We start from the raw sequence: 27,971 nt of genomic DNA on the forward strand, positions 1-27,971 counted from the left end.
ACTACCTCTCAAGATGGAACATCAGTGTTGTTCTTTGTGATTGGATGAATAATATAAAACAATATGGAGTGTACAAAATGTTTTACCTTTGTACTTGTATATTGTTTTTGGAAGTCTTATTCATGTTATAACATTTTTCCAATATTGTTAGAGATAATAAATATTATAATATATTACTCAATATTAATTTAATAAACTCAAACGTTGGCCATTAATAGTAATAAAGATAAAGCATTATACAATAACTTGTTTTATACAAATATCAATAATAGACCAACTATACTTAGAAAATTTATTAGTAATAAAACTTGTTGAATATACGTAGATTTATTCATGTTTGGAATCAACCAAACGATAATGTGGTATTGCGTGCAAATGTTGAGCTCTTGGAGCTGTGAGTCCAAATTTCTCTTCCATATTCATATTTGAAGGATTAATATTATATGGAAGTTCCCAATCAAAACAATGCACCAATTGAGCTATAACCAATTTAATAGTAATTAAACCCAGTTGAATTCCAGGACAACGTCTACGACCAGAACCAAATGGTATCGATTCAAACTCGTGTCCTTGATAATTCATTTTTTTGTCAATAAACCTCTCTGGGTAAAACTCCTCAGCATTTTCTGACCAAATATTAGGATCTCTCCCTATTGCCCATGCATTTACCATGACTCGTGTCTTTTTCTCTATGAAATAACCATCAATTGTGATGTTCTCTCTTGTTTCACGAGGGATTAATAATGGTGCAACAGTATGAAGTCTTAAGATTTCATCAACCACGATATCAAGGTAATTCAACTTCTTCAAATCCTTCTCTTCAACCATTCTCTTATTTCCCACTTCATCTTGTATCTCATTTTGAAGAATTTTCATCACTCTTGGATGTCTCAATAGTTCAGATAAAGTCCACTCAATTGATGTAGCAGAAGTATCAATTGCTGCCACTATCATGTCGAGTAAAATAGCCTTGATGTTAGTTCGATAATGACATTATTTGGTTCACCCTCATGATCAACAGTTTGGTGGATAATTGAAAGAAGTATGTCTACAAAGTCTTCACCACAGGTTTTATCTACATTAGTAGTTTGTTCATGCTCCGCTATTATCATCTCGAATATCTCATCCATTGCTTTACTAATTTTCTTGAAATCTCGTGTTAATCCCTAACAAAGGAAATAAATTTGTATATATTATCAACTATTACATAAATATTTTTACTAAACATAACGAAACCATAAAAGCACATGAAAATCAAACATAAAATTGACACCTTTTAATACTCTATATAATGGATTTATGGGTTTAAATATCATAGGACCAATATCATGCAATTATACATACAGTAAAAAAAAAAAATTCATAATCAGGATATTTGATTGGTTTAAAAATAAAATTCATGTTTAACAAAAAAGAATTAAGTTAATATTCAAACTTTTATTATAATCTTTTGAATACTAATAACATATATTACTCTGATCTCAAATTCATGTAAAAATTATTCATTTTTTAAATCTTGGTTATAAATAAATATAACTAGTTTTTTTTTTCTATTTAAAATGCATATTTGAAAATACTCTTCAATTTACAGAGTTTTTTTATTTTTATTTATAAGTAGAGATAAGAGTTGAATTCTTATCAATCGGATACTTATAAAAAAGGTATTTACTATAGAAAGGTAATATCCACACTATAGATATAGGTAAAATCCGAATATATATATATATATATATATATATATATATATATATATATATATATATATATATATATATATATATATATATATATATATATATATATATATATATATATATATATATATATATATATATATATATATATATATATATATATATATCAAAAGGAGAAGGAGTACATGTACATACCTGAAGATCTAATACTCCTAACCAAGGAACATAATCAGCTAGATTAAAAGCTCCAATCAAAGTCAATGCTTCTTGAACCAACTTCTTCAAGTCAAACTGCTCATACTTACTTCTACCTAATATCATCTTATACATAATATCTTCAACAAGATTTTCTACAGCCTCACTAACATTCACAACCTCACCCACCAAAGCAGCTTTCTCCAATGATTTAACCAAAACACCCAACTCCTCTTTTCTAATAGGAGCAAACATCTCAACTTTGGAAGCACTAAGAAGTTTCAAAGTGCAAAGCTTCCTTACACTACGCCAATAAGGACCATACTCAGAAAAAGCCACCCCTTTGGAACCATAAGATATGAGCTCAGATCCTTGAATCTTTGGTCGGCTTGCAAAAACTAAGTCGTGTGTTTTGAGAAATAATTCTGCTGCTTTTGAAGATGAAATAACAACAGCTGGTACTTGACCTAGTTGTAAGGACATGATTGGACCATATTTTTTGGAGAGTTCATGAAGTTTTCGATGTGGAAGTGTGCCTAACATGTGAAGGTTTCCGATTATAGGAAGTGTTAGTGGACCTGGTGGTTTTCTTTGGAAATTGGCATTTCGTTTTGGACGAAAAGAGATTTTGAATAGAAGGAGAAGGAAAGAAAATATTGCTATTATTGTTGCCAAAGACATGTTTACAAATGGATGGATTTGGCTTGGCTGAAGGTTGAGGTCTATATATTGAGAACTCCTCAACTCCAAGTCGAACATTACTCTAAAGTCTAAACTAGTGGTACTGCTGGTGTATGTGTTTTTCTGAAATTGTTGACAGTCACAATAATGAGATACTTATTATGGTCTTGTAACTTCTAAAAGTGGTCCATTAAGATAATTATTGACTGTTACATTTTATTAAATGGATGTTAATTTTAAATTACTCTCTCTAGCTTTATTTTCAGAAAAGTGTTAGACAACATTAATTATGTTAGTTATTTTTCTTATTTTTGTCATAGCTTTATTATTTGTACGTTGGTTAGTTGGCTAATTTATTTTTCTTAATTATGTTAGTTATTTTTCTTATTTTTGTCATAGGCTTTATTATTTTTGTCATAGCTTTATTATTTGTACGTTGGTTATTTGTGGATATCGAAGAACTTTTTGTTCCCAGTCATCTGGTTTTTCTGGTGGTGGTTGGCTAATTTAGGGACAGAAGTGGTTGACCCGTACAATTTAGATTTAATATACTACTTGTATTTTTTTAATAATTTATATTTTCTTGGATTTTGTACCATCAATATTTTGCTATATTGTTTTATACGGTGTGTATAGTGTGTATGGTGTATGAAAAAGCTGGTGTATAAATAGCACAGCTGTCTTTTTATACAAGAAGTTGCTTATTAAAAAAAAGGGACAACTTCTCTACCCATCACAAAAAGTTGGGTAGTGTACATTCAACCAATCACAAGATTTCATTTAATTTTAACACATTTAATTAATTATAAAATAGCACAATTATTTGTTATTTCCAAGACATTTTACATTGAAGATAACTTTATCCAACTTTTTGAATTGGGTAGATAAGAATTAACCTAAAAAAAATATACACATGGTAAGGTTTAGTAAGAGAATGAACCAAATCTAATTAAATCTTAATAAAATTCCATTTTAATAGAATCAAATCATTTAAATTAAGTTAGAATCTAACTGAATCAAATTTATTGATTTGGTATAGTGGTTTAAACTCCGAACAGTATCAAATTATTAAAAGACCGTTTTTTAAATTGAACAATTTGTTAATAAACAAATCGTTATATTTGTTTTTTTAACTTTCTTTATAGTAAAAATCATTATAAAAAATTTTAACATTTTTTTATAAAAAAATAATTTATTTATTTTAAAGGAAGGAAGTAATTCGCCTCCTGATGTAAGCATGCATAATAATATATTTGGTTTAGTTTGGCCATTTTCCTCTCACTTTTGTTTTTTCAGGAACATAATAACTTACTGAATTTTCATCCTACTTTTACTTCTTATCATTTTCATTCATTATTAATTTTTTATTCTTTTATTTTATTAATATTATCAACTTTTTTTTATTCTTGTACTTTTTTTTTTACAATATTTCAATCCACCTCGTAATATTCTTAGGTATTTGGCAAAATAAAATTGTCCATTTTTGAAGATGTATCTCCAGAAGCATTTTTTTATTTAACGTTAATTTGTTCCGTAAATTCATCTATGGAACCGTTAAATAACATTAAATAAATGTTTCGTAGATGCAACTATAGAATAAATCAACGTAAAAAAGTGATTCTGGAGATATATCTTCGAAAATAGGAAGTATTTTTTTAAACGCACATAATGCGTGAGAAACTCCAAGGGTGGAATGAGAGATTGTTTTTTTTATATTGATGTATCAATGTCTTGTGTTTTTTTTACATTTTTAAAAAATTAATGAACTAACCATTGATGGAGAAAGGATATTATTGGGTCACACTTTGGTCTACTTTAGTGATTTTAATAGTAATAGTATGGTTTTGGTTTAGGTTTAGGTTTAGTTATTGGGCATTCAGTTTGGTAAAATAATAGTTCGGTTCACCAATCAATTATAATGATTCAATTATCTTAACTTCAATTCCGTTTAATTTAATGGTTTGGTTCAATTCATGGGTTTTTTGAACACTCATACATATGTAAGTTAGTTGTGACTACACACACACACATATATATATATATATATATATATATATATATATATATATATATATATATATATATATATATATATATATATATATATATATATATATATATATATATATATATATATATATATATATAAAGACAATATTTTAGTATTAATGAAAAGTTTAATATTTTGATGAAATATTCTTTATTTTAATTTTATTTCTTAGCATCATTTTCATTTTTGTGGTAATTTTTTTTCAAGTTGTCTAATGGACATGCGTTAACATGGTATCAGTAAAATATTACTATTCTAATTTTCTCTCTTTCGACTCTAATTCCTTACCAAAGTGATCCACTTAAACTCGTCTTTGCCATATATCATATCTTCTAAAGATTCAACGTCATCACGTTACATCACGTGCAACCTCTTCAAGAATCCTTTAAGATCACATTTAAAGGTAATCTTATCACAAAACTCAACCCATCACTCGACCTAACCATACATTTCACCATTGGCCAAATGCAAATTTCCTATTATCATCTCATCTCTTCAGATAGCAAAACCAAACCCTTTTCTCATTCTTTCATTACATTTCTCTCTCTCCTCTCTCTCTCTCTCTCTCAACTTCGCGTCTCTTTCATCTTCGTCCTCATTGAAACCCTTAAAAACCTTCATTCATTAACATCCATAGTTTCCCCATGAAACAACAATGAGTCTTCACCCACGACAAATTTCACAACGTCCATATCGTCATCCCCACAACTCAACAACACCACCACTGAAAGTAGTCAATCATTTCAAGAAATTATCAACATGATATGATGAATCTCTATTTCATGCATCCAAGTGACAACACAGTTATCGCAATCATTTTCCCACCCCTCAACATCCTCAACTATCATCTTTGGAGCAAATCGATCCTAGTAGCCCTGTGATCCAAGAACAAATGGGGATTCCTTGATGGAACCCCGCAATTGGTATGTGACGGGTGTGTGAGTTGGTGTTTATATGTGTGTTATGATCATGATGAATTATTACCTAAAGTCATGATTAATCAAAGAAAATGCATGTTAATTTATAGATAGATAGATAGATAGATAGATAGATAGATAGATAGATAGATAGATAGATAGATAGATAGATAATGCTTTAATGATAAACTGTATTTTCCTTAATTTTATTGATCAATATGAGGGTTGAGAATGAAAAAGCAGAGTTCTTAACTGAACTCCATATTAGAAGCGCAATTCTTCTTCTGTTGAAAGGGTGACAGACGTCACCCGTATGACGACCAGGTCGTCACAATCTTTGAAGACACTGACGAGCGTCACCTGTCTTACAGGGAGACCGTCATGGTTTCCAAGCAAGCATCGTGCCTTGTCGGTCGCCACAGGAGTGATAATTTTGGAAAAAGGGGGATGATTGGCATCACCCGGGTGACGGGCTACCCGTCATCGTGTTAGTAGGCTCGTTTTGAGTTCCTGGTGTGGATTTTATGTACCATTTTGTCGTGCGGTTGATGTTAGTTGTTGTTTGGTATATTTTGGTGACTTTAATTAATTAAATGCACGATTTAGTTGAAAGAGTTGATGATGAAATTGTGTTGTTGTGTGATAATCATGTGATAATCATATAATTGAGATTTGTGGTGTGTAGTTCAGATTTGGGGACTACTTTGTTGTTATGCTGGATTATTTATAGTCAATTGTGAGGCCATAAATTCATTGTTGAGTTGTTGTTGTGTGCATTATATAATACATGAATTATCTTTTGTCATTGTTGTGAGATATTGGATCAAACTCTAGTACGGTTGAATGGTAGATTCTTGGTTCGACAATTCGACAAGATATTAGCATGTCGTCAAAGTCTGATCACGTGTTGTAGTCAAAGGCCTGCAATGTTGTAGTTGAAGTATGCTTAAGTATGCAGTAGTTTAAATGCTAGGATTTGTTAGCATGTCGATTTGGGCCTGTTTGTTAAGCACAATTGTTTAAGTTAGCTTGTTCCCTAAGTTAGCTTGTGTAATGGGTCTGTGTATAGAAGTCCATTAGTTCTGTGTGTTATTTTTATAATAAATAGCATACTAGTCTCTCATCATTGCACACTGAAAATCCTATTTAGAGAAAGTAAAGAATAGTAGTTTATAATCAATTTCATTGTGTTCTTCTTCCTTCCCTCTTTCCTACCCTTGTGGGTTTCTTGCCAAGAAAATAAACCTATTATACTTTATTCGTGGTATTGATTTCACAACAAATTGGTGCAGTGAGCATGAAGAAGAATGTCGTCAACAAAGTATGATATTGAAAAGTACACCAGAGTGAACGATTTTGGTATGTAGTGCTTAAAGATAAAAGCCCTACTAGTTCAGCATGGTTGGTTAGAAGCGCTAAATGGAGCCGCAACCATGGACATTGAAATTTCAGGTACAGGAAAAATGTTTTAATATTGATGCCTTTATATCAGAACAATGCCAAGACAGATGTTACGACATGTGTCTCCAAATTGAACAAACTCATCAAGATGTGTTTGATATTGAAATATAAAATTGTTGAATGATAAATAACACAGAAAGTTCTAAACCCATTTCAGTGTAACAACTCCTAATATGGGGGCTACCAAGCTAGGAAGGAAGTCCACTATTAGCAGTATTAGTTCAAAACTAAACAGTCATAGTTTACAACTTCTTGCCTAATCACTACCATGTGCTACTTCTGCCTGGAAGTCGAGATCTAGACCTAGGAAGTTGACATCCCTCAACCTAAATCACCCCAATGATATCTAACAGCTCCAATCCCAGTGATTATATATCAAGAAACAAATCAACAAGAAAATCACTCTTCCAAAACAAAACTCAATTCTTTTGCTTCAAAGCTTTAAGAATGAGAACAACACTTAACTCATTACCTAAAGGCTTTTGAGTGAGACCATTATGTCTACCACGAGTATCAGAAGATACAAGGGTGACTCAAAACTACACAAGAGACTCTCAAACCCGAAACACTAAACTTCCCCTAATTTACAATTGTGAAAGTTACAAATTACATTAGGTTAGGTCTTCTTTTAAACACACATCTGTAGTCCATGGGCTTCGAAATCTCTATCCTGATATTTCTTGATCCATAAGGTGATTGATGCCCCAAATGTGTAGATAAATCTTGTAACGCCCCGAATTTAATTAATTGGTTAATTAAATTATTAAAGAATTTAAATATTGGATTTAGTCGAATTTGGATGGTCGGTATTATTTTAAGAGGCGTATTTGGATTTATTAAGTTAAAGTCAGATTTTAGTCGGATAGTCGAAAGAATAATATTATTTATTTATTGAGATGTTTATTGAAATTTTCGCATTTTGAGACGATTTAGTCGGTATTAGTTCGGGATAGAGGATCAATATTTAATCAAAGATTTTAATATTTTTAGTATTAAAAATATTAATGAGTTAATGTTTAGCGTTTTTGGAATTTTCCGAGTAATTAAGATTAGACCGGAAATATGAGACATTGATTAATAAATCGGTATATTAAAATAATCGAATTTTATTTTAATGGAATTTAAGTAGAAGTATTATTTTTGCATTAAGTGTGGAAATAATATTGGGCTTAAGTTATGGTATCATTAAGTATTAAGGGTGTATTTTTATTAGGCTCATTAAATGGTGGTAACTAAGTGTAGTATCACTTTTGTCATTTTGGAATATAGAAGGTAAAGAGTAAACTGAGGAAGAGAATAGAAAGGGAGGCTAGGATTGTGAAGAGGAGAAGAAGGGGACCCGAAGTGTTGCTCTCAAGTGTCTTTTTTCTCCAATTTTCCATTGAAACTTCTTAAAGCTGCACTCAATCCAAGGTAAGGGGGATTCTTTCTACCTAAATGGGAAAATGATGGATTGTATGTGAGTTAGGGTATAGATTGGTCATTGTGTTGTGTTAATTTTGTTTCTGCCACTGTTGAAATTGCTTGTTGCTGTTCATTTAAATTTTCAATTTCTGATGAATGGACCCGTGTTTTGTTATGATGTTCCTGGAAGTGCTATATGCCAATTCATGTAGCCATTGTTTCGTTCATATGATGTTCCGTTTTCTTCCATGATGTGTCGCTACTGTTCCGTATTATACTTGTTTCCATGTTATGTTTTTCCTGGACATCACTATGCACCTATTGTTAATTAATACTAGTAAGAGACTCGTGCATTCGCACGGGTTAAGCAAAGTCGATATAAATTTTAAAATAAATATTATATAGTTATGGTTAAAAAATATCTATAAAAATATGTACGAATTAAGAAAAAAATGTCTTAAATGATGATTGTCATATAAATATTAATTTAAATTATTAGTTTGTAGTAATTGTTAGAATATACATAGAAACTATGTTAAAAAAATATATAAGTAGATGGTGTAGCACACTTCAAACAGACATATATAAAATAATTATTTAACCGTGTGTTCGCACGGGTCGCGCAATATCGTTATAAATTGTAAATAAATATAATATAGTGATGATTAAGAAATATATATAAAAGATATATAAATTAAGTAGTCTCAGACCGTCAAAAATGTATATTTTAGTAGAAAAATAAAGAAAATATTTAAATAGTCATCTACCCGTGCGTTCGTATGGGTCGCGCAATTTCTTTATAAATAGTAATGGTTAAGAAATTTATATAAAAGATACAAATTAAGTAGTCGTGGGTCGTCGAAAATATATATTTTAGCAGAAAAAATAAATGAAATATTTAAATAGTCATCTACCCGTGCATTCGTACGGTTGTGCAATATTATTATAAATAGTAAATAAATACAGTATAGTGATGATTAAGAAATATATCTAAAAGTTATACATATTAAGTAGTTTTGGTGTGTCGAAAATGTATATTTTAGTAGAAAAATAAATGAAATAATTTAGTAGTCATTTACACGTGCATTCACATGAGTCGCACAATATTGTTACAAATAGTAAATAAATATAGTATATTGATGGTTAAAAAATGTATATAAAATATATACAAATTAAATAGTCTTTGACCCATCTAAAATATATATTTTAATTAAAAAATAAAAATAAAAATTAAATAATCATCTACCCGTGCGTTCTCACGGGTGGAGTAGTATGGAGATTAATATTAATTAGTATATAAAATATATATTTATTAAGATAATTAAATATAATTAAATAATCATATATTTATTTTATATTAAGTTTTAATTTCTTAATTTATATCTTTAATTTTTTTAACATTATTTTTCTTTAGCAGTTTTCAGCTAACAATTTAACTAAACTTTCATTATTTATACATTTTATAATAAAAAGAAATTTACTTTTGATGCAAAATAAACGTTATGCTACGTTAAAACAAATTTCTAATTCTTAAATCATAAAAATTACTTATTGTAAATTGTCACATTATTATCACACGAAAATGACAATAAAAGACATGAAAATAATGGATTTTATCACTTTATTATTACACATTATTATAAAAAATGAATTTTATTAAAAAGAAAAAATAAGCTATTTCAACAATAAATAGCAATCATTATTATTAACACACATTTATCATAAAAATAATAATAATAATAATAATAATAAAAGAAATAAAAGTAATTGTTTAATAATAAGATTCCTATGAAACTTGATCTCTGCGTGCAAGTTTTCTATGAAATTTGATCTATTTTTTCTTATTCTAAGAATTTTTTTTTTAGCCACCTTCCTATGGGGGTCACCCCTAGCGAAATCCCAAAATTACCCCTGCTTCGGAGATGCATCTCCGAAGTTATTTTTTTTTTGAATTTTTTTTGAATTCGGAAATGAATCTCCGAAACACCAAAAAATTCAAAAAATTCAAAAAATTTACAAGTGCCTTTTCTTAATTATTCACCATTACAGGACAAAAATGAGTTGTAATCAACCTGATTTGAAATTTCTAAGTGCCTTTTCTTTCTCCCTCACCACTCTTAGACGGTTACCTTATAAGAAATGTGGTAACACTTTCCTACTTAAAAGCCTGCTCTCTCACCCATTTTTCCTCCATATGTTGCAGCTCCGGTTGTTCGTCCACCTGTTGCAGCGCCGTTTGTTCCATCTGTTGCAACGCCGGTTGTTACTCCATCTGTTGCTGCGCCAGTTGCTTCCTTGAGTTCGGCTCCGATTTCCATCGAGAGCCTGACTGCCGAAGTTAAACAGAAGGCTACTCTAGAGTCGGCTCTGTCGTCTCAGAAGGCGGTTAGGTTTCCTAACCGACCTAGTTACGGTCAATTGGGAAGGAAAATTCAAGTTCGTGCTAATCATTTTCAGTTGCGAGTGGCTGATAAGGATCTACACCACTATGATGTAAGTATAGTTTGCTCATAAGTTTTTTGAACTTTAAGTGTATAGTTTTTGTTGTTGTTTATTATGTTGGTAAGTTACAATGTGGTATGGATTTCTAGAGGATCAGGACTTTCTAACCTGTTGCAGCGTCTCCTCCATCGTCTTCCTACTTAAAAGCCTGCTCTCTCACCCATTTTTCTTCCAATCACAATGTCTAGCTTGTAACCGCTTTCATCACAATGTCTAGCCGCGGTGGAGGAAACCATCCCGAATATCGCCGGAGTCAACCATCTCCTGCACATGCTTAACAATCATCCGTCAATGCTGCAGGATCAGGCCGGGGTGGTGGTGGCCGTGGCTCTCGCGGTGGACGTACCGCCGGTTCTTCTTCCTCCGGACATCCACCTCCTCCGTCATATATATGAGAATTAATCGGGTTAAACTTGACTAAAGCACGCTTCATATATGTGAATGTACTAGTACTCATTAACTGTACTCATACAGTATCCTACAAGATATTTTACAACATGTTTAAATGATAACAGCTATGTTAACAAAAGGGCAACAATTTCTACACCTCTTGGTAAAAACAGTAAAAGTAAAGAAAGTGTAATTACCGAGAATATGAAAAGGAGGAGGTAGGTGAACAAGGGTTGGGTTTGGTTCAGTGATGTGAAGAAAGTGAATCGATGTAAAAACAGTAAAAGTAAAGAAAGTGTAATTACCGTGTTTAACAATATGTAACTTTAACCTTATGTAATGTGATCGATGTAATCTTCATCCGATTAAATAAAGCGAATCGTTCTTATTTGTTATTTTTCTTCTGTCCAGACCTTATTTCGGAAGTGCATTTCCGAATTCCTCCAAGGGGGTGAATTCGGAGATGCACTTTCGAATACACCAATTTTCTGAAAAACAACTTTATTTCGGAGATGCATCTCCGAAATCAATATTTTTCATTAAAAAAAACACCTTTTCAGAGATACATTTCCGAAAACACATTTTTTTCCAATAAAAGTACGTTTTCGGAAATGAACTTCCGAAATAGGGGGCATTTTGGTAAATTAACCAGAGATGACCAAGAAGGATAGGAGGTGGGTGAAGAAATTTCCCCAATTAAAGAGACATGTCTATGTTTTTTTACCTTTTAATTATTCATGATTTTGATTTAGCCTGACATATTATTAGGATATTTTATCAAATATTAAATTTAATTATACTATTTTAATAATAATATTGATATGTTTATTACTTAATTACATTTTTAATTAATTTGTGACTCAATCATGTAATAATATTTATTAAACCTTTTATTGAAAAATTTAAACAAATCATTATAATTTAAATTTTTTAATTTGAAACACAATATATTTTAAAATTATTGTATGTTTAATTTAATTTAAAAATAAATAAACAAATAATTTTTAAATAATTATTAAAAAAATCATTGCCAAAAAAATATTTTAACCATCATATTTGCTATAAAAAACATAAATTTAGTGGAGACAATAATATAAAATTATTATTGAATTATATATGAAACTAATATATAAACAAAATGTTTATTACTGACCACAATATTAATAATTGAATTAATATATTAGTATATTTAAATGGAATAAATAATCAATTTAGTATAATATATACTATAATATAAATTTTAGATAAATTTAAAATTTAAAATAAATAAAAGTTATTATTTTTCTCTTTCCAATAATAAAATTGTTATTTAGTTATTAATTACTATTAATTATGATATGATGAATCCATCTAATTACTCTACCTATTTTACTCAAATGCTTAAATGAACATAAAAATCTCCAAACTCTGCCTATGTTATCTTTTGCGCATTCAAATAGAACAAAACTCTCCAAACTCTGCATTCTTATACACTTCAAATAGAACAAAACTCTCCAAACTCTGCATTCCTATACACTTCAAATGGTATGACTTAATAATAAAACAAAATATTTCCTTTTCAAAGAAAAATCCCAAAGGATTTAGTAATAACTATTTTCAATGTTTTAGAAATATGTTCATGTTGTGTATATAATAGTCAAAAGAAGAGAAAACAAAAAATGATCGAATATTTTGGACTGCATAAAAAAAAAACCATCAAAAACGGAAAAAAAATTGTTTGTGAAATAGAAACATCAATGAAAATGAATGTAAAATAAAACAACATTAACACGAATCATCAAAGAAAATTATAGTGGAAAGAATCGTTATGAATCATAAATTTGCAAATCAAAACTGGTTTGGAAGAGAAATTGGATGGAGGAAGAGTTTGGCATTGGATTGATTATTATAGTGGATGGGATTTTTGTATGCATTGATTGGTTGTAAATATAGAGGCTCTTACAGATTCAAGACATTGATGAATAAGATTATCACGTCTGAGGAAGGAGAATGATTACATTAAACTATTGGAATTGGGTTCATCTAGCCGCCAAAAATGCTTTGGAATGGGAAGATTTCAATTTTTTTTAGTAATAATGAGTGTATTGAATTTATTGGGTGTATTAAATGTGAGATTTAAAACTTTTTAAAATTTACACAGAAATTGTTATTAGTTTAATTGTTATTAGTTGTTAGGATATACATAGAAATTATGTTGAAAAATACTCCCTCCGTTTTTTATTATAAGTCGTTTTGGAAAAAAAAATTGTATTTTAATATAAGTCGTTTTACAATTTCAATGAATAATTAATGTTATTTTTCCTATTATATCCTTAAATATTTATTATTCTCTCCTTTCCATTATATAAATTTATCTTCCACATGTCATTAATGAAGGATAATTTTGTAAAAACCTTCATAATTCCTTTTTTTCATACAACAATTATTATTTTTCTTAATCTGTGTGAAAAGTCTAAAACGACTTATAATAAAAAAACGGAGGGAGTATATGAGTATATGGTGTAGTGCACTTTACACACATATAAAATCGATTATCTACCCGTACATTTGCATATGTGCAATGACCGTGTGTCAGTCCCGTCCCGCACCCATGGTTTTGCAAGGCGGGGTAAGGTTTTAGAACCCATGTGTCCATTTAAAAAATATATGTCATTTATTTCCGTTTATGAAAATAATTGTATCAACCGTTGACTTAATATGAAAATATATGTCACTTATTTTCGTTTATGAAAATATATGTCACTTAATATGACTAATATTTTTTGTTTTTTTATTGTTAATGTTATATATTTTGTACTTTATAAATTATTTTATAAATTTATTAACAGTTTAAGTGTTTAACATATATTAATTTATATTATTTTTTGCTTATTAATTAATAATTAAAAATATGGTATTACTTATATAATATAAATCTCAAGTTTAAATATTATGTTAAATCAGAATTGAATGACTTTGAAATTGTTTTTACATGAATACTTACTCTAAGAAATATTTAATAATATAAAACATATTTTATATAATTTTTTTTTAGGAAACAACTTACCTACTTAATATCCAATTAGTAAGTCTAAAAAAACCCTAATATTAAAATAATTAAATTATTTCTTAAATTTAATATAATTATTATAATTAATATTTATTGTAATTAATCCATTGTAGTTACAGAATTTGAATAAATATTTATTGTAATTAATCTATTTTATCCTATTATTTTTGAAAAGTTACAGGGTATCATAATCCATTAATAATTACGAACAGACCAATTTGAACCATTTAATTTGCAGATTTATTTGAATCGAGTTAACCAGGACGGGTCAGTCTGCGTACTCAGCTCTAGTTATAATTAGAGAAGTTAAATAGTTATTATTCAAATTAAATTAAAATAATAAAATAATTTCTAAAATTAAATATATTTATCATAATTAGCATTTAATGTAATTAACTCATTATAGTTAGAGAAGTTGAACAAATATTTTGTGTTGCGTTTTATGCAGCTTTCTCTTCTTTTTTTTTAAATGCTACTGACAACCCGTTAATAATTATAGATAAATAGGGGCAAACCCGTTTAATTTGCGGATTTATGCAGAGCGAGTTAAATAGGACAGCTTAGCCCGCATACTCAGCTCTAATTATATTTAGAGAAGTTGAATAATTATTCTTCCAATTAAAATTAAATAATAAAAATATTCTTTAATATCATAAATATACATTCAATCCTATTTTCTAAAATAAATCATAATTAATAAATTGAATCAATTTTTATAGAAACAAAACGATATTGTCATCTTTAGACGTTTAAACAAATTTATAAAATAAATCATAATTAATAGTTGAATCAATTTCGCAATATATGTAATTTCAATTTACATATTTATAACACAAAATTAAAATATATCATTAATATTGTCTTTTGGCCATAAACTAAATACTGCTCTAATTTGGATGTGATTAATAAAAAATCAATGTATCCTAATTATACTTAATTGATCTTTAATATATATAATTGGATCTATTCATACAATCACCATGTGAAGTATAGGAAATCATGCAATTTAATTAAAAAGTCAAAATAATAGTCTCTTCCTCAACTCATTTTTGGATGAGCATGGATCGTCTCTTGCATTTCATATACTGCCATGGTCATGCCTCTAATCCAATGGCCAGGAGATTTTAAAGGAATGAAATAAATCAAAGAAAAATATATTGAAACAAAAATGAATGGTGGAAACTGAAGCTGGACAGAGGGTAGAAGAGAAACAACAGGAGACAATCTGGATCCTTTTTGGATTCATTCTTAATCAGTAAAAGAGGTATTATAATTATTGCCACAAAACAAAAAGTGAAAGATAATAGTTAAAAATGAGAATAATTATCTATAATCAACAAATTATAATTTTTCTTTAGATAATAACAAATGCTACATCTTTTCACATAGACCAATTATACTCTTCAAAACAAAATAAGAAGAAAATAAATAATAGTGAAAACTACCTAAAGACAAATTGAATAGTAAAAAACTAATCATTTGTATAAAAAATAAGATGTATTTTAGATATGTATAAGGCCAAAGTCTCTTTTCTCATAATTCTACTTTTTTTTCTTACCCTTTCCAAACCATTCAGTCATATCTTCATCATCATAACTCAGGTTATCAGAAGAACAAAACCTACAAAATAAAAAGTTCTATCAACAAATTGACACATAGTTCACAAAGACCTGAGTAAATTCAACACAACAACAAAATCAAATGATTAGGGCTGCTGCAATTTAATTGGTTTAGTTGTGTAATTACTGTTAGGGGTATGAAATACTCTCTCAAACTGATTTTTATTAGGATAATTAGGGAATTATGGTGGTAATTAACTTTTATATATTAAAGTAGATTCATCATGTGGCTTTCTTGTGATATTATCCTTGTACCATTGCCTAATTGAAAATAGTAGAAGCTTAGTAAAGAGTAAAATAGTATCATAGTGGAACAAAGTGTAATTCAAAACAGTCCCGTTTGACCGAAATAGCTGAATTAAGCGGTATAATTAGTTGTCCGGAATTTGATGAAAATTTACGTGGTAGATAAGTTTAATTAGTAGGTTAATATGATAGTGATATTTTGTTGAAATTGTTCTATTTTACGAACCGACCGAAATTTTGTGGATTTGAGTATCCTTTATACTAAATGTTGGTTTTGGAATAGAAAATGAAATAGTAAATTGAAAAATGAATTGAAAATAGAATATTGAATTGAATTAATATAATATGATTATTAATTGGTTGATTTAATTAATAGTTGAATTAATTTCAATGAGTCTATTTAATTGGAAAATACTTAGATTTGGATAAATTATTCGGTTTATCGGTAATTTACGGTATTTTGAGAATTTGTCCGTAATTGTGTTTCGGTTAAATATTTGAGTTGAGAACAAAATATTATTAAGCCAATGATGTTATTTTAATAATTAACGATATCTAATTAGTTATATGTTAATTTGGAAGTTGTTTGGCTTACTTGGTATATTGGCATATTGCGATTATTTTGAGAATTGGCCGAAAATTGTGATTTTGCTTTGGATGCTTTTGTTGCGGTTAATATTGTGATTTGCCAATATGATTATTATTGTGCATTGTTATGTGGATATCCTTGTGGTGTGAATCCTAGCGGATTTTAATATCATATATATGTTTATATGAGTTGATTAAGTTGTGTTGAGAGCCTTTGGCTAAAGTTGAACGGTGTGATGTTGATATGTGACTGTTGTTGTTGTATTGTTGTTAAGTTGTGTTGTGAGCCTATGGCTAAAGTTGAATGGTGTGATGTTGATATGTGACCGTTGTTGTTGTTATTATCGTTATGTCGTTGTTGCTAAGTTGTTGTCGTTGTTGTGATTGTTGCATTCATTGCATAAAGCATGCCTGAAAATTATGACAACCATGTTGAAAGTTGAAGTCTTATGCCTTGGCCTTGATGGCACCACGTTGAAGGCTTATGCCTGAAAATTATAAAACACCTTATGCAAATATCACCCCTGCAAATTACAACAGATACACTAAGACTAGTACTACCACCAACATAACAACAATAGCGATCGAAATCTTCAAATGCTTGATCTTCATATTCAAAATCTTAATCTTAATCTTCATCTTCTAGTTTCTTCCCTTCGTCAATTATGACCTTTGCATTATTCAGTCTCTAACTCAAAGTAGAAATCATGTCCTTTGCTCTTGGTCACATCTCTTCGTCATACCAAACAAAATGGTTGCATCGTTTGTACCCTTGGATCTACATATAATAGGATATGAATTCTCAGTGTTTAGAAGAAAAGAAGGAAAAGCCGTTTTTCAATCACAACTGATGGAGTTTTTATAAACTAACCTTGTACATCCCACACCCATAAAAACGGCGTCCTGGGTTAGCATCAGTCCATGAAGTCATCAAGGGTGCATCCATATCACATATGCATTCGCCACGGACGAAGGAAGATTTGGTACGACTACTTGCTTCTGAACAACGAGACATGGTCAATTGACAAAGGTAAAAGTTTGACTGAAGATTAGAGGTTCATTGAAGAAAAAGAGGATTAAAGGTTCATTGAAGAAGAAGGGGACAAGGAATGTATCGTATGAAATTAGGGTTCTTAGAGGGAGAACAAAAAAGATGGGGCCAATCTAATTTAACAAATATCAGTAATTAATAAAATGGGATAATATAATTAAAAATATTGGGTTGACTGAGTTAATGACGTGGCAGCGTGTTGATTGCTCCATGTCACCATTAAAACACGCCACATATGCAATTTTAGTGGGGGACTCAAAAATTACCAGAAGTTAGTAAATCTGGGGACTAAAAGACTGAGTTTTATAAAATGGATTCAAAAGTTTAAAGACATGTAAATAGGGGCCAAAACTGCATTTAAGCCAATTGTTTTTTATACACCGAACTCCTTTTCCTTAACTTAATTTTATTTCATTCACAGCGAGTTTTGCAATTTCTTTTTAACAAAACAATTGTTATGTATCATAAATTGTAGTATATGTAGTACATTATTTTGAAAATTGTTGATGATGATTAAGATTGTAAAATTAGATGATAAATTTAACTTATTAACATAGTTTTGAATGTCAACTTTTATCATTTCTAATTTTATTCTTTAAAAATTTTCTTTTCATATTTTATATTTTGTTGTCCTTTTTTGACTAATATTCTAGTTAAGTTGTCTTTTGTAATGTGTGATTTGTTGAGTTATCAAATCATTACAATTTGGTGTATATATATCGCTCATGTCTCATACCAACTTTAAAAAAAATAGAAAGTAAAACAGTACTACTATGATTCACTCTTTCAAAATTTCACATGGCAAAATTCTAGATCATTGAAGTATGTGCTGTACTTGAATCACTTTATTCATTTCATTTCATTGATTTCCCTATCACCTCATTTTCCATGCGTTATTCATCAATGAGTGAATACACACAAAATAAATACACTATCTTATCTATAAATTTATGAAGCATTGCATTACAAATCAATTACTAGTATTACATGGGAAGCTACAGAGTCTGCGTGTGCTTCAGGCGGAGTTTCAAGTCAGGGGAGGCTATGGTGTCTCAAGAGATCCGGGAGCTTTTCAACAAGTACTCCGAAGGTGGGGCCCATATGACTCCGGACCAGCTCCGCCGCTTTCTCACGGAGGTTCAGGGGGAGGTAGTGGATGAGGAGAGTGGTGAAGTTGACCCGCAAAAGGTGGTGGGGGAAGTTTTGCAAAAGAGGCATCACATTACGAAGTTTGCGAGGCATAATCTCACGCTTGATGATTTTCATCATTATCTGTTCTCTACGGAATTCAACCCTCCCATTAGATCTCAGGTAATGTGTCATATTCACTTGCTTTTTCTATTTTGTTTCAATTAAATGTTTTGACTTCTAGTCAAACACCTCACGTGCAGTAGATGAATTTAGATTCAGATTACATATTCAATCAATGAACTGTATAGTGTAGAATTAACTTTAATTTGTGTCGTTAAATTAGTTCAGTTGATAGTTGTGCAGTAACATTAGATCAGATGCAAGGGCACGGGTTCAAATCCATGATATCCCCCTTATTGGACCAAAAAAATTGTGAAAGCCTTTAAGCAAGCACGACAGATATTTAAAAAGTTGCATTTTTGTTAGAAGATCAAGTTTACTAAATTTGCAGAAATGAGAACTACCAATTTGATTGTGATAGTTTTTAACCTATTAAGGATGATAACTTGTTTTCTAATTCAGGTTAATCAGGATATGACAGCTCCATTGTCCCATTATTTCGTATATACTGGCCATAACTCCTATCTCACTGGAAATCAACTCAGCAGTGTTTGTAGTGATGTTCCTATTATAGAAGCATTGAAAAGAGGTGTGAGAGTTGTTGAGCTGGATATTTGGCCTAATTCCACCAAAGATGATATTCATGTTTTACATGGAAGGTATTTATGATTTTACTGATCAAACACATTGCAAAATGGTTTTAATGTTTTCTTTAGTAAGATTTTGTGATCTACTGATGAACGCCGCCGTTGCTTTTAAATAACCGATTCTAATACAGATTAGTTATGCAACCTATTTCATCACGGGTGTAATTGCTAATTGTGAACTATGAAGCACAGACACGTGACACGTCAACACCAGTAATAATTTGAAAAAAAAGTGTAAATTGAACGTAATCATAAGTGTTGGTGTCTGACACGGACACTTCTTTTTTCAGAGGTGTCGGTGCTACTGAGGTTGTGAAACATTCATAAGACTATTTGAGCATGAAAAATTACTAATTATTTGAAATGTGTATGTTTCTTTAAAAAACTGTTTAGCTCATGATGGTGTGTATCTTCTATTAAGAGTGGAAGAATAAGTAACTGATATTCTGCTGACCTATCTTAAATTACATGAAGAAAAGCCGAACTAAAATAAACCGCTACTGCAGTTCGGTAAAGCTGAAACGAACCACCAATGGTTTGTCCCGAACTGATATAAAGATTTGGAACAAAGGCTCTTTGTTTTCAAACCAAAAAACTACCTTTACATAAAACAAACTGTACGTTTTCGAACCAAACAGTTTCTTTGTGAACAGAACTGTTTTTTCTTTGTGAACATTGCACCTCTTCGAACGAGACAATTTAAAGGCACAAACTTTGCACCTCTTTTTTAAACATTCCTTTTTCCTTGATTTTAACTTTTTGATGGTAGTTCATGCTAAATAACTAACTTTTGCATATATTCTACTTGTGTTCATATGTGAATGTAGGACATTGACACCACCTGTGGATTTGATCAAATGCTTGAAATCCATTAAAGATTACGCTTTCGTTGCATCTCCTTATCCAGTCATAATTACTCTGGAAGACCATCTTAAAGCAGACCTTCAAAAAAAAGCTGCTCAGGTAATTTGTAAGGACTAAAAAAAAGCGAAAATTTTAGAAGGACTAAAAACAAATTTACCCTTTTGTTATATCTGAAAGGAGATAATCGTCCAGGCTCACAATTTTTTTGGAATTAAATCATCATTCTGTTTTTATATTAGATGATAACTCAAACATTTGGAGATATGTTGTTCTGTCCAAATGATGAAAATTTAAACAATATTCCTTCACCTGAAGAATTAAAGCATAGGATCATGATATCAACAAAACCTCCAAAAGAGTATTTAAATTCCAAAAGTGTGAAGGAGAGTTCCAAACAGTTGCCAAAATCAAATTCAAAGGATTCGGATGAAGATGAATGGAGAAAAGAAGTCACTGATGTTGTAATTACACAAAATGAAGATGATAAGGTGAGAAAAAAATTAAGAATCGCACTTTATAGAAGCCTTTATTTTCTCAATACAATGTCCTATTGGTTTTAGTCTTATTGGATAAAAAACTTAAATTTAAGAGTCAAATTATCTTCATATAACTATACGGTGTTTTCATATATAAGCTATACGCTGTTTTCATAAGATATTCTGAAGACCTTATGAACATGTCATAAGATATTTTATAAGCTCTTCTAAACAGTCTTCAAAGAGCTCATATAAGTAGATAAGCTTAAGGATTATCGATTCAAACAATCTTCTGATTTATTCTATTTTCTTACAGGGTGACTCCGACACAAATCAACTTAATGATGATGATGATGATGATGTATCAAGTGACGATGATTATGAATCAAATCAGGAGAGTGAATATAAGCGTTTAATTGCTATTCATGCTGGAAAACCTAAGGGAAGTCTTAAGGAGGCCTTAAAAGTTGAAGACGATAAAGTGAGACGTCTTAGCTTAAGTGAACAAGCTCTTGAAAAGGCTGCTGAGTCACTTGGAACTGATCTTATTAGGTAGTATATCTGGTTCCATATCAAATATCAATAGTTCTATGTGGTTAATCATGTTCTGTAGATGGTAAATGGATATAACATGGTGTTGCAATTCATTGATTATCCACTATATTTATGTGTCAAAATGATTCACTACTTCTCTTGCAATTTTCGTAAAACTCTTCATTTTAAGTGTAATGCTTTCAATTTTGTATGATAGGTTCACCCAGAAAAACTTTTTGAGGATATATCCGAAGGGTACCCGGGTCACCTCCTCCAACTACAAGCCACTGGTTGGCTGGATGCATGGTGCTCAAATGGTTGCATTCAATATGCAGGTTTGCATTTTGTTTTTCATTTTTTTCCCCTTTAGCATTCCTAATTTGTCTTTTCAATATTAGTTTTATGTTTGTGCGTGTTAAAAACTTATTTATCATTCCATTCAAAGTTTACTACCACATTATTATATGGTAACTTATTGTTAAATTAATGACGAACGATCAGTGTTTGCTCATTTGCCTCGAATCATTCTGCATAAAGATGCTAATTTCTGTAAATTTGCTATACGTTAGACTAATAGACTTTAACCCCAACTACAGGGATATGGCAAAAATCTTTGGTTGATGCATGGAATGTTCAGATCCAATGGGGGTTGTGGTTACGTAAAAAAACCCGACTTTCTTATGAATGTAGGTCCAAATAATGAGGTATTCAATCCTAAAGATAAGTTGCAAGTGAAGAAGACTCTTAAGGTGAGGGAAGATATTATTTATTTTTATTTTTGGTGATCTAGTAGGACCCCGCAATCGGATGTTCCTGCATAGGTACCAGTTTAATTAACTTAATGGGACAGACCTTAGGGAGGGTCTTATCAAATGAAGCAGTTTACAAAATGCACATTTTTAATTTTATCTTGCATGATAGGTGAAAATATATGTGGGAGACGGATGGAGTATAGATTTCGACAAAACTCACTTTGACTCGTATTCTCCACCAGATTTTTATGTCAGGGTAAGAATATTTTATTTTTTTAGATTTATCCTCAATTCTTCATATAACTTCAATAAGCATTTAATTAAATTCTTCCCTAAACACACCATTGGTACTTCCTGCATGAGCTTACATTGTCTATTTGTGAGGCAGGTTGGCATAGCTGGAGTGCCGGCTGATGCAACAATGAAGGAAACAAAGATAAAAGAGGATAATTGGATACCGACTTGGGAAGAAGAGTTTACCTTCCCTTTAACTGTCCCTGAACTTGCTTTGCTAAGAGTTGAAGTCCTAGAATATGACATATCGGAGACAGATGACTTTGCAGGCCAAACTTGTTTACCAATCGCCGAACTAAAACAAGGGATCCGCGCCATTCCACTTTACGACCGAAAAGGAAAGCAGTACAAGTCAGTTAGGCTTCTTATGCGATTTGATTTTATTTAAGCTCTCCTTCTGTACTTGATGTACCATTTCCTTCGTGTTTCAATCCAGGTCCAACAGTACATTTTTCATTCGGAGTTTGTATATGTTTTGTAACTTGTAAATTAAAAATAGTCATAGGATTAAGAAAGACATCATGTGTCTCATTTGTAACCTTAATGAAATTTTTTTAAAATAAATTTTGGGATTATTTTACTAATATGTGTGGATCAATTTGGTTAAATTTTCAGTTACTTGTAGAAATCAAAAAGTTGAATCCATCTTGCTATAATAATGAGAACTCTAACTAACAGCTTCTATTATAAGTTGAAATGATTATTCTCTAAAAGCTAAATACTTATTCTATTTGAAAATTCTTGGTTAAAAGGATGGATTCAATTTGTTACCTTATATTTCACACCCCTTTTTATCCTCTCCACTCAACATGAATTCTTCTCTTCTACTTAGCTTTACCAACACATCACAATGAATATTCCTAACTTTAACTTGATTATTATCTGAAGCTACTTTCATCTAGGTACATATTAATGCAACCCATTATGGATGGTTTAAGTGATCTCTTTAGTGACACATTATTTTATTTTTTAAAATCAGACATCCTCTCCTCTGCGTGTAACTGCAGAGACTAATCCTCTTTAAAGCAGAGATGATCACAATAGACAGCAAAACTCATTTAACACTTTTGTGTTTAAGACTGGATCAAACCCATGAACTCTAATTAAGCTGAGTGAAACATTTACCACCTCATTCAAGTACTTGTGTGTATTGACACATTACTTAAAATCAACTCATTCATTTTTTATTTTATTGGAGAAATTCATAAGAACCTAGGATAGATCTAACTTTTTGACCCTTAAAGACTTTCTAACATCTCTAGTATAGGGGACAAGTTAAAGTTCATTAAATTCTTACATCAAAAAAGCACAATAGAATCTCAAGCCATCTCTTTCTTCTTTACATAGACAAAGTTAACAAAAACCAATTTACATTCATCTTTTTATTCACCTTCCTTATAAACATAGTAATAGCATAAATTCTAACTTGAGCTCCAAGCCATAGATAATAATTTTAAAATCCCAAAAAATTTCACACTTTCCATCCCATCTCACTGTTATCTCCCCATCAAGAAACATCATTAATCAAACAAAAAACAATGGCAACCAAACTCGGTATTAGACAAACCTCTAGGAACAAATCAATGAAACAACACTTCAAAGTATGTTTTTGTTTCAACAGAATGTTTAAGGTTAAGGTGGTTGAACCACCAGAGGAAATCAACAATATATTTTACCAGTATACACAAAACGGTACCATGAACGTGGATGAACTATGCGACTTTTTAATTCGTTTTCAAGGAGAAAAGGATAGTGATGTTACCAAAAAACATGCTCAAGATGTTTTTCATAGTTTAAAGCATCTCAATATATTTCAAAGGAGAGGTCTTCATTTCGATGCTTTCTTTCGGTATCTCTTTGGTGACCTTAATGGTCCCCTTAATGATCAGGTAATGTTTTTAGAAGAAGCAATCTTTTCATTTGTTGCAACTTTTTGTTAAAATAAATAAATCTTTTGTAACTCTTAAACAAAAGTTAAACAAAATCAAGTGGTGTTTTCTAGTAATTTTGCAAATAGACCTTTTGGATTATCTTTGATCATGACTTTGGATGTTTTGATATATTTGTATCTTCAGGTGCACCATGACATGAGTCAGCCATTGGCTCATTATTTCTTGTACACAGGCCACAACTCCTACTTAACTGGAAATCAATTGAGCAGTGAAAGCAGTACCACCCCAATCATTAATGCTCTCAAAAAAGGAGTTAGAGTCATCGAGCTCGATTTGTGGCCAAATTCAAGAGAAGACGACGTCGAAGTTCGTCATGGAGGGTATCCATTTTCTCTTATATACCATATTTTGTGCATGTGCATATAACACAAACTAATGGACTTATTTTTTGAGCTGCAGGACTTTGACTTCTTCAGTGAAACTCAGAGACTGTTTGAATGCCATTAGGGACAATGCATTTGGTGCCTCTGAGTATCCTGTTGTGATAACTTTTGAAGACCATATAACTCCACCTCTTCAACGCAAAGTCGCAAAAGTTTGTAGAACTCGTCGGATGAATTAGACCACTATAGCATATTTCAAAATTTTAGTACATTTTTTTTTAGTGGGAATTAATGTTTTTGAATGCAGATGGTTGATGATATATTTGGAAGAATGTTGTTTCGTCCGAATCGTTCACGTCAAATGGAAGAATTTCCTTCACCAGAATCGCTGAAAAGAAGGATTCTTATTTCAACTAAACCGCCAGAGACTCCTGAAATTCAAAGCCAAAAGATACAAGAGGAAGAAGTTGAGTCGAATGAGGAGAAGGACGATGGACCTAGACTCGATCATAAGGTGACAATAATTCCAAAAGTGGTTATGTTTTCACAAAAAGAGAAGGGTAACAAAAGTGTTCATATCTTGAATAAACTAAGGTTTCTAAATAGCTTAATTAGTGTTTATTGCAATTAATTAGGATGAATCGGATGACGAAAGCGAGGAGGAAAAGAGTCTTGCATACAGAAATTTGATTTCTATTCATGCTGGGAAGCCAAAAGGTAATGTAGAACATTGGCTGATTGATCATGATCAAGTTAGGCGTCTTAGTTTGAGTGAGCAAGTTCTTGAAGAAATCTCCAAAACTCGTGGAACTGATATTGTCAGGTAAATTTGAATGTCATTTTGGTCTAAACTCTCGGTTTTTGAAAGTCATATTATACTCTTGCAGTAACTGTACTAAGTAGTGATGACAGTTAATCCTGATCGATGAATTAAATTCATAAGAGTGTGAAACTCTCTCAACGCCTAATTTTTTTTTTAGATTCACCCAACGGAATTTGCTTAGAGTATATCCAAAGGGTTCGCGCGTGGATTCGTCCAATTATGATCCTATGAATGGATGGATGCATGGAGCTCAAATGGTAGCATTTAATATGCAGGTTAGACTCTTCTAGTCTTCTTTCATTCTATTTTACAAAACCTCTCAAGAGATTTATTTACTTGCAACATGTTTTTCTCCTTAAAGGGACATGGACATTATCTTCGATATATGGAAGGAATGTTCAAAGCCAATGGTGGTTGTGGATATGTCAAGAAACCTGACATCTTATTGAACAATAATAAGATCTTTGATCCTAGAGTAAACCGACCGATTCAGAAAATTCTGCAGGTAAAGGGATTATTGCTATTTATAATTGATATTTGAAATTGAAACTAAAGAGAATCATCTTTCATTTTGCTTTGTATTTTTGAGCCAAGTCTAATTTAAATATGATGTGAAAAACAGGTTTTGGTGTACATGGGTGAGGGGTGGCGTTCAGAATTTGGCCAAACACACTTTGATTTTTACTCTCCTCCTGATTTTCGTGTTCAGGTAATTATTCTTTTGATCATGTTTCGAAAGATTTAACTTCAAAATTCAATCTTGATGGTGAATTCAAGGGTTGGTAGTTAAGCCCTGTATCGACTAAAAATGATAGAAATGTTGGACTATAAGAGAGAGGACACAGGTAGATATTTGATGTCAAATTCTCTTGGATCCTGAACATTTAGTCTAATAACACTCTCGATGCTTCTCAGAATCCCCAATAAATAGTATCAGAGAGACGACCCATATACTTGATAACTTAAGATTTATGTAGTACTTACTCTCATGCTTTCCGTCCTTTCCATTCAAAATAAAATCCCCTCCCCCCAAATTCTCCACGTCAAGGAGTCTTTTTTCCTAGTCCCCGTACTCATGGTCCTAACGATCCTCCGCATTCGTCCCCGAGTCTATGAATGAAGCTATGTCTTTTTTTGTCTGTAAACGAAGTGGTAATAAATAACCATTAGAAACTCACAATTACAACTGCGAGTACCAGATTTGAACCGTGGTGATGACGTAACCTAACAATATCAGTTTCTATGAGTTGAGATAGGATTTACAGACAATCTACTATATCTTATTGTAAAATAATGTACAGGTTTTGTCCTAAAAAATGCATCGCAACACATTTGAAATAAAGACACATTGCTTAATTGTGAAGTCATTGTTTTAATGTGTCCTATTCTTGTTTCTTTCAAATACAAAAAATGTCATTTGATCTACACAAACAAGACGAGTACACCCCACAAGCATGCAAATTTGAACACAATCAATAATACTAACATATATATGTGCAGGTTGCTATTCATGGCGTGCCAGCGGATACAGACATAAAAGTAACTAGGACAATTGAAGATGAGTGGGTTCCAGTATGGAATGAGGAGATAAACTTTGCATTAACTTGTCCAGAATTGGCCCTATTATACATCAAAGTTGTTGAACGTGACTTTTCTGGACAGCATGATTTTGCTGGACAGACATGTTTACCTGTACCAGAGCTAAAAGAAGGAATTCGCGCTGTTCGTTTGTGTAATCGCAAAGGTGAACTTTACAAGCATGTTAGGCTTCTAATCCAATTTCGACTTTTTAATCACTAGAATTTCATACAATGTGTATTGTATATAAACTGTATCAATGTGTATCAATTGTACATTTTATCAATGTATACTTTGTACATTCATGAATATGAACTATCTTGATGGTTTATTAAAATTTCTCTAAGATGTTATCATCAAATTGTGCTTGATTGATTATTATTACTAAATTATTGAGATAAGGGAAACACTTATCATTTGAGTGATTCATAGTATGATCATGATTTTGATGAATAATTGACAGTCGATCTGAACATGTTTTAAAATCATACTTTGGTAAAACAAATTTTTCATCTTCATGAAATAGTTTATGGATGCTTATAATGTTGATTATGCACTTGCATTTAAAGAAAATCGTGTCATACTTCAAAGCACTTTCAAATTTTTTTTGATTAAATCTTGAAACCTCAC

At 30.9% G+C, this 27,971-nt stretch overlaps 2 protein-coding genes and 1 pseudogene across 2 annotated transcripts; 2 read left to right on the forward strand and 1 right to left on the reverse strand.

The window, feature by feature from the left end:
• Positions 1 to 213: 213 nt before the first annotated feature.
• LOC131639732 (cytochrome P450 CYP736A12-like) lies at positions 214 to 2,668 on the reverse strand (annotated as a pseudogene).
• A 15,942-nt stretch (positions 2,669 to 18,610) lies between these two features.
• Positions 18,611 to 23,252, forward strand: LOC131639734 (phosphoinositide phospholipase C 4-like). The gene is made up of 9 exons (XM_058910198.1): positions 18,611 to 19,158; positions 19,561 to 19,757; positions 20,573 to 20,708; positions 20,849 to 21,097; positions 21,402 to 21,637; positions 21,837 to 21,954; positions 22,216 to 22,368; positions 22,541 to 22,627; positions 22,760 to 23,252. Exons 1-9 carry the CDS (start codon positions 18,835 to 18,837, stop codon positions 23,051 to 23,053), a joined length of 1,794 nt encoding a protein of 597 aa, XP_058766181.1. The 5' UTR covers positions 18,611 to 18,834; the 3' UTR covers positions 23,054 to 23,252.
• An 887-nt stretch (positions 23,253 to 24,139) lies between these two features.
• On the forward strand, positions 24,140 to 27,661 carry LOC131639725 (phosphoinositide phospholipase C 1-like). Its single transcript, XM_058910190.1, has 9 exons — positions 24,140 to 24,554; positions 24,741 to 24,937; positions 25,017 to 25,152; positions 25,248 to 25,454; positions 25,576 to 25,763; positions 25,921 to 26,038; positions 26,125 to 26,268; positions 26,386 to 26,472; positions 27,264 to 27,661. Exons 1-9 carry the CDS (start codon positions 24,204 to 24,206, stop codon positions 27,561 to 27,563), a joined length of 1,728 nt encoding a protein of 575 aa, XP_058766173.1. The 5' UTR covers positions 24,140 to 24,203; the 3' UTR covers positions 27,564 to 27,661.
• The last annotated feature ends 310 nt before the right edge of the window (positions 27,662 to 27,971 follow it).

The sequence above is a fragment of the Vicia villosa genome, unplaced genomic scaffold (genome assembly GCF_029867415.1).
Source record: "Vicia villosa cultivar HV-30 ecotype Madison, WI unplaced genomic scaffold, Vvil1.0 ctg.002746F_1_1, whole genome shotgun sequence".
NCBI lineage: Eukaryota > Viridiplantae > Streptophyta > Magnoliopsida > Fabales > Fabaceae > Vicia > Vicia villosa.